The sequence below is a fragment of the Sinocyclocheilus anshuiensis genome, unplaced genomic scaffold (assembly GCF_001515605.1).
Source record: "Sinocyclocheilus anshuiensis isolate Anshui unplaced genomic scaffold, SAMN03320099.WGS_v1.1 scaffold38, whole genome shotgun sequence".
In the NCBI taxonomy this organism is placed as follows: Eukaryota; Metazoa; Chordata; class Actinopteri; order Cypriniformes; family Cyprinidae; genus Sinocyclocheilus; species Sinocyclocheilus anshuiensis.
In genome coordinates, this window is record NW_015544213.1 from 2,659,635 (window position 1) to 2,670,183 (window position 10,549).

The 10,549-nt window shown below is 35.6% G+C and overlaps 3 protein-coding genes across 3 annotated transcripts; 2 read left to right on the top strand and 1 right to left on the bottom strand.

Moving 5' to 3' along the window:
• Window positions 1–29: 29 nt before the first annotated feature.
• On the bottom strand, window positions 30–1,073 carry taar10 (trace amine-associated receptor 10). The gene is made up of 2 exons (XM_016497725.1): window positions 749–1,073; window positions 30–676 (listed from the first exon to the last, which is right to left on the bottom strand). The coding sequence occupies exons 1-2, from the start codon at window positions 1,071–1,073 to the stop codon at window positions 30–32; spliced, it is 972 nt and encodes a 323-aa protein (XP_016353211.1).
• Window positions 1,074–4,959: 3,886 nt separating this feature from the next.
• On the top strand, window positions 4,960–5,985 carry taar13e (trace amine associated receptor 13e). Its single transcript, XM_016497750.1, has one exon. It carries the CDS (start codon window positions 4,960–4,962, stop codon window positions 5,983–5,985), a length of 1,026 nt encoding a protein of 341 aa, XP_016353236.1.
• Window positions 5,986–7,838: 1,853 nt separating this feature from the next.
• LOC107697110 (trace amine-associated receptor 13c-like) lies at window positions 7,839–8,864 on the top strand. The gene has a single exon (XM_016497751.1). The coding sequence runs from the start codon at window positions 7,839–7,841 to the stop codon at window positions 8,862–8,864; it is 1,026 nt and encodes a 341-aa protein (XP_016353237.1).
• The last annotated feature ends 1,685 nt before the right edge of the window (window positions 8,865–10,549 follow it).

Here is a 10,549-nt window from a genome sequence, read left to right on the forward strand (position 1 = left end):
TATATATTATTTACAAAAGATAGTCATTCCTAATCACGTCTTTCCATCAAGTTAGTTTGTGAAGAGTTAACCTGAAATATTTTAGCCAAAAGAATGATTCTCAGAGCTTTTCTAAACCATCTATAAAAGAATGCATACACAAAAGGGTTACACAGAGAATTAAAATATCCAATCCACAAAAATACATCAAATACGGTCGGTGGTATTGTGTATTCAAGAAACGGATCTACTAGATTACAGAAGAAAAAGGGTGAGATGCTGACAATAAAAACCCCCATGATGATAGCCAGCGTTTTTGTGGCCTTCCCCTCGGTTTTGTTTATAGATACACAGTTTTTCTTGCCCAAGTGTGCTGAATGCTGTATAGATTTTGATTGTCTTCGTGCAACAAGCAGAATTTTTAGATAAATACTGACAGCAATTATTGTGGGAAGGCCGAAAGCAAGAAATGAGGAAATGGTGCTGGCTGCTGCGGTTTGAAAGATGATACAAGCTCCTTTACAGGCTACATTATCGAAATAAAACTCCTCACCACCCAAAATGTTGAGTTGTAGAAACACCATAGAAAATCCAACAAAGGCAGCCAGACCCCAGCTTAGGGAAATCATAATGAGGGAAATGGGAGGTGTGATTTTATTCTGGTACTGAAGCGGGTGACATACGGCATAATAGCGATCGATTGAGATGAAAGATATGTGCAAAAGAGATGTGATGCATAACATAATATCGACACTGCTGTGTATTTTACAGAACATGTCTCCCAAGTACCAGCAAGTCTCAACAGAGCGTAGCATGCTGGGAGGCATTACAAAACCTCCGATGAGCAGGTCGGCCACGGCCAGAGACAGGATGAGGTAGTTTGTTGGTGTGTGCAGCTGCTTGAAATGAATGATGGCGACGATGACCAGCAGGTTTCCACATACTGTGGTAAGCGCTATGGCACTGAAGAACAAATAAAGCAATATTTGAATCTCTGACGGGTAGACGAATCTCTCACAGGAGTTGTTGGACAACCCAAAACAGAGAACAGGCCCACGGTCAGTCCTAGTCCAGGATGAGTTGTTTAGGTCCATCACCAGCTGGACATGGTCTACACACACAGACATTTATGTATAAGCAAATAATGCACTGCTTTTCTTATTATCATAACAGCAATGTGACCTTTTACCACTAATAGTTAGATTTCATAGCCATAAACACATAAAAACATTATCAGCCCTGCAGCTTGAACAAGAATTATACCATTAGACATTATTGACAGACCTTACCTGTCTACGCAATAGCGAACATGCAGAAAGCACTTATTTATATCCTTACCCCTCCTGCGTTGCATCACTACTGTCACTAAATCAATCCTCTATCAACAGAAAGCTTTTCCTATGAGATTTCCCTCTATTTTGATCCTGAGTTACATAAATCAATGAATGCAGTCTGTTAAACTTATTATTTTTCTTAATCTTGGTGCTTTTATGTTCCTGGATATTTGATATATATTAAAACTAGCAGAGTTCAGCTGCTAGGATTGAATTCAGCATGCATTCATTATTTATATTTGCTTAATTTAAATGTATTTTATGTGCATTTTTGTATTGTTTTGCCTTTGTTCCAGGACCAGGCTTTAAATTTTGAAATAAGAAAACCCTTCCTAAAATGTGCATAATTGCATTTTTTTTAATTATGGACATTTAAAGAAAGAAAATAAATATAAATTATTTTAGTATTTATTCTGTGAAAATTTTTCATTTTTTTAACATATTACGGCTGTCCCACAGTTGTGATGTCATTTCCATCATCACCAAGAGTTTTGCCCCAATAATGCTCAACAGGGTCAGTGAAGAGCTTCAGATGAAATATGAGACGTGTTGTTTGAAAAAAAATGGTGTATGATTTATTTTGAAACAATTTTCCCACAGAAATTCCTAGTAAATTTCACAAATAATTACGGCGAAATGTTAAGTAACACATTGAATTAATCATGAATGGAATTATAAAAACCAATTTAAGGTCCACCCAATTGGCCCAATGACAGAATCCAATGGCGTGGGCGAAGGTATAATACGTGTAGGTCTTTTACTTGCGCACTTAGTTTATCAGGATTTAGTTTCAATTTTAGTCTAGCTCCATGTTTAATCTGACTCCAATTTCAAGTGATCATTAAATGTAGACTGTATTTCTAATTAAGAACTGATCACAGATATCGATTATGTATTAATTTAGATATCTGATTGTTCTGGATGTCCCATACTTTCAATTATTTGTTCATCAGGGACCCAATGTCGCATTTGAGTCTCACGTGGCCTGCACGGATCTCACGATCACAAACTCGCCAGTCTGATTTTCGTCAGAGGATGTAGGTTGATTAATACCTGTTTTGTCTGGCAGCCTACTGCTTGCTCTTGACAACAAGTGTAGATTATTTAGTCATTTCCCATACAACTTGCTAGAATCAGTGATAGACAGAAATCAGAAGGTCTCAGATGACGTGCCTACTGCTCCATTCGTACATGAACCTCTGTTTGACCTATCCTGGCCATAGATTTGAGGTAACATCAGCTTCCACATGATCTACTAGTCATAATGATTTCAGGAGAGTTCATAATAAATCAAATATAACATTTTATTTGTCAGGTATAAATGTATCATGCCAATTACATAATTAAACAATTAGAAGCCCATTCAGAAAAGATAATGCAATTGTGAATCACATTGTAGCCACATGGCAATTCTATGTTCCTCTACATGGATTAGGGCAGCTATATGGGAAATAGTCGAGTGTTCCACGTTGGAGACAAACAAATTCAACATAGTCACACAACTTGAAATTGCTGAATAATTCCAATGTTACAGTTATTCTAATTTTACACAAGACACATGGTCTAGAATGCATAGCATCTACAACCTTTTACCTAAGTATTTCACACTTACAGTAAAGCAGTCATGTGTTTTAAAGAATAAACTCAGCTAGTCTATGTGCACATGTAGTAGCTGAGTTTATTCTTTAAAACACATGATAAACTAAGTGCGTAAGTAAAAGACCTACATGCATTATACCTTCGCCCACGCCATTGGATTCCGTCGTTGGGCCAATTGGGTGGACCTTTCTTGTAAAACACACTCTATTAATCTTTGTTTGCAACTTCAAAAGAAGTTTTTTTTACATTGCAGAACATAATTTTTTTTTTCTGTGTCATTTCCAATCAAGCTGTAAAAGTGTGAAAATGTTATATTTCTGTGTATTCAGAATATGAAATTGGCCTTCGTAAAACAAGAAGTCAGACATTTTGTACTGGAAGTTTGAGATATAGTGGAGAGGTTAACATGGTCAAAAGTGCCCAATGGCATGATGGGATCCTTATTTTTTCATGCTTTTATGGTGTTGATGAAGACAATGATTCTTGATGCATGAAATATTAAAGCTAGATTATAGATTTAATTCATAGCTCATTGTTGAAATACAGGCCTTTGCATATTTCATTATAATATGCTTAAAATCCTAATCAAATGTCTTTTTGATTCCTCCAGTGAAACTGTGATATCATACCTGTGTAATTTCTGACTCTAGAGAAATCCTGTTGTGGAAATAACTGGTGGTTAGAATTATGTATTCTTCATCTAAAAATGTTTGCGAGCTGAGGGACTTATTAAATGTGATAAACATGTTTGCAATATGTCTTGCTGTTTATCGGCACATTCACACCTGTCCTCATTAAACTCCAAAAGAATCACACTTGATTCTGATTGATCCCTACAGGAGTGAAAACACTGACCTCAGAGCGTCTGGAGTTGCATCATTCTGATTGTGCTAATTAAATAATACAGAATAATAAGGAGTGGGGCATAAAAAAGTAAATGAAAAAAGATAAATGAAAATATGAATGAAAAAAAATCATTAGGAAATAAAAATATAAGCCTTTAAAGTGTTTATTTTGTGTAATTGTTGTGTTTTTGTATTTTTTATTTTTTTTTAAGTGGATAAAGAGAGATTTGTGGATAGATTTGGACATAATGGTCAGGGCAATATGCCTAGCATATGAAGTTAATATGTTCCAATGCATTTATGTTTATTAATACTTTTCAGTGTTGAATGAACTGTAATGGATTTCTCTTTTTTATCTATTTTTTTTTATCTTTATCGCAATGCATTGTGGGATTGTAAATTGTATTAATAAATTTTTGCATTTGCATTTTTGAGATCTACATTAAGTGCTTCAGCAACAGCAATCTTACCGAATATGGGTAATGAATAGACACCCCATAATCAAGTAAATAAAATGTCACATCAAATGCATGAGTGAATAGCTTTGAGATACACTATACAATTCAAAAGTTTAGAGTCAGTAAGACTTTTTTAATTAATATTTTTTATATAGCAAATATGCATTAAATCAAAAGTGACAGTAAAGATGTAAAAGTAAATTGTATCACGGTTTCCTCGAAAAAATATTAAGCAGCACAAGTGTTTCAACATTAATAATAATAAATCTTTCTTCAGCAGCAAATCAGCATATTAGATTAATTTCTATAGGATCACGTGACTAAAGACTGGAGTAATGATGCTGGAAATTCAGCTTTGCTTAACAGGAATAAATATTAATATTTTATTATACATTCAAATATATTCAAGTAGAAAACTGATATTTTACTGTTTCTACTGTATTTTTGATCAAATAAATGCAGCCTTGGTGAGCGTAAAAGACTTTCAAAAACACTGAAAAATCTCACCAACACCAAACTTTTTAACAGTAGTTTATGTACTAGGTTGAAGAATCATTGAGCCATGGCTAAAGCAGAAAACTGAAGTAATGTATATTTTAAGTGCTTGGCTGTTATTTGCTGCCACATCATGTAGGAGGGTCAGAGAAGACGATGAAGTGTATTTAAGGGACTTGTTAACATACTGGTAGTCCATCTAGGCCAGAATTTTATAGGTTTTTGTTTTCTAAGACTGAGACAGGCAGGATGGATTTATCATCACAAGAATATGATCCCACTCAGTTTTGTTTTCCTGCAGTGAACAACTCTTGTCTTAAAGGCACACATCATGTTTCCACTCAGACTGTGGTGTATCTCCTATTGGTGTTGGCGATGACTGTGACCATTCTAGGAAATTTGGTGGTCATCATCTCCATCGCACACTTCAAACAGCTCCAGACTCCCACTAACATCCTGGTGATGTCTCTGGCTCTAGCGGACCTGCTGCTTGGACTGGTGGTCATGCCTTTCAGTATGATCCGTTCTGTGGGTGGCTGCTGGTACTATGGAGATGCCTTCTGTTTGCTACACTCCACTTTTGACTTGTTTCTCACATCAGTGTCTATTTTTCATCTAATTTTTATTGCTATTGATCGACATCAGGCTGTTTGTTATCCACTTCAGTATCCTGCAAGAATAACCATACCTGTCGCATGGGTCATGGTGATGATAAGTTGGTGCATGGCTGCATTATATTCTTATGGCTTAGTGTACTCAAAAGCTAATGTGGAAGGACTGGAGGAATATATTGAATCAATATACTGTATGGGAAGTTGCACTTTGCTTTTCAATGCATTGTGGGGAGCTATAGACACATTAATAGCTTTTCTCTTGCCTTGTTCTGTCATGGTTGGACTGTATGCAAGAATTTTTGTGATCGCAAAGCAGCACGCTAGAAAACTCTGTGAGACAAACCAGCATGAAAAGGAAAATATGTTTAAAAGCTCTCGACGATCTGAGCGCAAAGCGGCAAAAACTCTAGGTGTGGTTGTGGGTGCTTTTATTATTTGCTGGCTGCCATTTTTTATTAACTCTTTGATTGACCCTTACATCAACTTTTCCACTCCAATTGCTCTCTTTGAAGTTTTTGTCTGGTTAGGCTACATTAACTCAACCATAAACCCCATCATTTATGGCCTATTCTACCCATGGTTCAGAAAAACCCTTTCTCTTATTATAACAAGGAGAATATTTGAACCAAATTCTTCTGATATCAATGTTTTTACTGTTTGATTCCATTTGTGCAGCACATTTCCTTTGCAAATCACATAAATAAAAGTGTAAAATCAGATGTTTATTCTGTGCAAAATTAAAAGGTGATCTAAAATCAGATCTCTGCACACTTATTATATTAAATACACATTGCATGCTGAATGATGAAAAAACTATCTGAACTCTGATTTTATGATTCAGACATTTTTAAAATGTATATTTTATTCAGTTTTCAGTGTACAAAAGTGGTATGCTGAAGCTTAGGCCATATTTCTTCAGTAGGCTACTGTACATGAAGTATTTCCTTCCAGCCAAAAAAAGCCTTTAAAAGCCTTGCAGGAGAAAGTCATTCCTTTGTGTTTTTATTTATCTAAAATACATGATCTACTTGCTGCCATCTTTGCTCGTGGGTGTTCCGTTCCGGAGATTTTTAAATTAGATTATAAGGCTGAAGATGTATATTGTAGTTTATACAGTGTTACCTTGATAAAGTGGAGAAAATTAAATATACTGTGTACATTGTTTTTTTGTTTTGTTTTTTTAAAGGGGAGGTTTATGAATTGGGCCCAAGACATCTTTAATGTTCAGGGCAAAAATAAGACTGAGGGTTAAATTGTTTAATAATATTTACAGTATGTAACACAGGGGTGGCCAGTGTCGGTCCTGGAGAGCCACAGTCCTACAGATTTTTTGCTCCAACCCTAATCAAACACACCTCAACCAGCTAATCAAGGTCTAAGGGTTACTAGAAAGCTACAAGCAGGTGAGTTTTTATCAAGGTTGGAGCAAAACTCTGCAGGACTGTGGCTCTCCAGGACTGACATTGGCTACCCCTGATGTAACATATAAAGCTTGTTTGCTTTTTTTGTCTTTCTGTGCGGTTAACCAGAAAATGATCTGTGGTGCTGCGTTTTGATTCATAGGATTTATTTGTCTTTTGGGAAGACCATTAAATAGATCACAATTCTTCTAGTAAAAAAGAATTGATTTTTTTCAGCTAAAACTGCATAGCTTTCATTTATGGACAAACCAAAAACTTTAATGTAATTTCAGATGGTACACCCTCAGAAAGTGTACAAGCTGTCGCTGGGCGGTACCCTAAAGTACAAAAGCCCAAAGGTACATATCTTATCTTATTCACCCCTAAATGGTAGTACCTTAAAGCACGTGTCAAATTCTGATCCTGGAAGGCCATTGTCCTGCAGAGTGTAGCTCCAACCAGCTCCAAAACACCTGCCTGGAAGTTTCTAGTAATCCTGAGAACATTTATTAGCTGGTTTATGTTTGTATAATTAGAGTAAGAACTAAACTCTGCAGGACAGTGGCCCTCCAGGAGCTGAATTTGACACTCTTAAAAGTACATACTAATACTTAAAGTGTGCATATTAATACGTAAAGTGACATGTGTGACCCTGCCTGTGAAAACCCAGCTAAAGTTATTTTTTGTGATTTACAGTTTTCTACATAAAATCATCCTTCATAAAAATGTAGAACATTCTGTGAAAATGTAACCTTTATATCTTTAATATTGACTGAGTAAGGCCATTTCAAGGATTGAAATCATAGTGAAATTAATGGTTGAAATCAAACTCCGATACTTGTTATCTCATAATTAGATTTTGAGACTTTAGCCTGGATTTTACAGACAGGGTCACATATTAGTTCCATTTAAAAGGGTACCGCCCCAGTGAAAGTTTTGTTCCTTTTTTTGAGAGTGTATATTTTTAATTTTTAATAAATGCTTGTTGATCATTAACTGCTCTATGATAATGTGGGAGGGTCAAAAAAGGATGACGTGTATTTAAGGGCCTAACTAGTCCAACTGAATCAGAATCGACTAGATTTGTGTTTTCTGAGACAAAGACGAAGGCAGGATGGATTTATCATCACAAGAATATGATCCCACTCAGTTTTGTTTTCCTGCAGTGAACAACTCTTGTCTTAAAGGCACACATCATGTTTCCACTCAGACTGTGGTGTATCTCCTATTGGTGTTGGCGATGACTGTGACCATTCTAGGAAATTTGGTGGTCATCATCTCCATCGCACACTTCAAACAGCTCCAGACTCCCACTAACATCCTGGTGATGTCTCTGGCTCTAGCGGACCTGCTGCTTGGACTGGTGGTCATGCCTTTCAGTATGATCCGTTCTGTGATTGGCTGCTGGTACTATGGAGATGCCTTCTGTTTGCTACACTCCACTTTTGACTTGTTTCTCACATCAGTGTCTATTTTGCATCTTGTTTGTATTGCTATCGATCGACATCAGGCTGTTTGTTATCCGCTTCAGTATCCGACAAGAATAACCATACCTGTCGCATGGGTCATGGTGATGATAAGTTGGGCTCTGATTGCAGTCTATTCATATGGTCTGCTGTACTCAGAGGCTAATGTGGAAGGACTGGAGGAATATATTGAATCAATATACTGTATAGGACGTTGCAGTCTGCTTTTCAGTAAATTGTGGTCTGTTTTAGACACGTTAATAACTTTTTTCTTTCCTTGTTCTGTCATGATAGGACTGTATGTTAGAATTTTTGTAGTTGCAAAAAAACATGTAAGAATAATCAGTGAGGCAAACCAGCATGAAATTCAGAATGTGTTTAAAAGCTCTCGGCGATCTGAGCGCAAAGCAGCAAAAACTCTCGGTGTGGTTGTGGGTGCTTTTATCATTTGCTGGTTGCCATTTTTTATTAACTCTGTGATGGATCCCTACATCAACTTTTCCACCCCACTTGCACTCTTTGAAGTCTTTGTCTGGTTGGGCTACATTAACTCAACCATAAACCCCATCATATATGGCTTTTTCTACCCATGGTTTAGGAAAACCCTTTCTCTCATTATAACAAGGAGAATATTTGAACCAAACTCATCTGATATTAATGTTTTCACTGTTTGATTTAATTTCAGTCTCACGTCATTGTGCAGCACATTGGACAACAATTGAAATTTTTATACTTACTGAAAACATTTACATCAAAATGTGCAAATTGCATAAACGAAAGAATAGTGTAAATTGCATGTTTTATCTGTGCAAAATTAAAAGATGATCTACAATCTGAATTTGTATCCTGGCAAAATAGGCCTACATAAAACATAAAAACCTCAACTTTTTGGAAAATCCAAAACAAAAGCAGTCCATCTTAGTTTAGTATAACTGAATGTGCCAAGCACAAACATAAATGTGCTGTGTCACGTCTATTGTGCTGTATCATTGTGGTGCTAAAGTCTTTTGGTGCATGAGATAACATAAGTGGCAAAGCAAGTAGGACTCTATTTCTAAACATTCATAGATATAAGCCCTACTAGGTCCAAAAACCGCCCCTTCATTCAGTATATGAGGAAAATATGAGCAAAAATAAAGTAATTCTGGCACACTATGCCTTATGTATGAAATTAAATACATATTGCCTCCCAAATGATGAAAAAACAACCTGAATTCTGATCTGATGGTACAAGCATTCAAAACAAATAAAAATACTGCAGATTTTTAATCAAATATAAAAGTTAAGGCACATTTATTCAGTAGTTTTTTTATACATTCAGTGTGATTTAACCCAATGTCTATAAAAGCCTTTCTGGAGAAAGGAATCCCTTAGAATTCTTATAATAGGGCTGGGTTGAAATATAGATTCCTCCATTTTAATTGATTTTTCATGAGCCGATATCGATTCTTAAATCCCGAGAATCAATTTTGCTGGTTTCAGTTGATGTGTGAACAAAACTGCACTAAACATTAGCTATTTGTAGCGTGCCGCCCGTCAATAAATTGCTGTATGCTTTGTGTGCTTTGTTACTTCTGATATGAAACAAAGTCTTAGCTTTCAGATTGTTTATTTTATTACGAAATTTAAATAATAAATACTGTTTTGGCACTCTTTAATGTGGCGCCACAGAACGCAGTAGCTGCCTCAAATTAAGCTAAGCGCTAGTGCGGAGTACTCGTGAACCGATCATCTCTTCACCTTTACTACTAGTAATAGCACAAGATAAACATGAATGAACATTAGAAGATATGTTGAAAGATAGAGTACAACTTACTGAAATGTATCGTGTCTCGTGTAATCGCACAGACTTTTAACTGCAGAAAGACGTCACACTGTAAAAAAAAATATACGGTATACTACCGTAAAATTATGTGTATTATGTAATTACATAAATTATGTAATGTCGAATACAGTTTTTCACCGTATATAGTAGGGGAATTTACCGTTAACCATTTAACAGGTTTTTACTGTAGCATTTTTACAGTCTTTTACCGTTAAATTCACGGTCATTTTTTACAGTGCACCTTTACCTAAGGAAAGTTATTCAATGTCCCTCAACTCTAGAGAGTGTTTTGCTAATAATATGCTCTATATTACATATTCTATATTTTTAAACTGTTCGTAAATATTTAATATATCTAATTCTTTAAATAAATGTGTCATGAAAACAAGCTCTTAAGAAAGCCACTGTTGAAATGTTTATTTTTATTTTTTTAACTAATCGGAGTAGAAACATAATTAGCCTATATATTAACAAGTTATTATTATTATTGTTATTGTTGTTGTTACCAACTGCTTTATGTGACATTTAAATGTT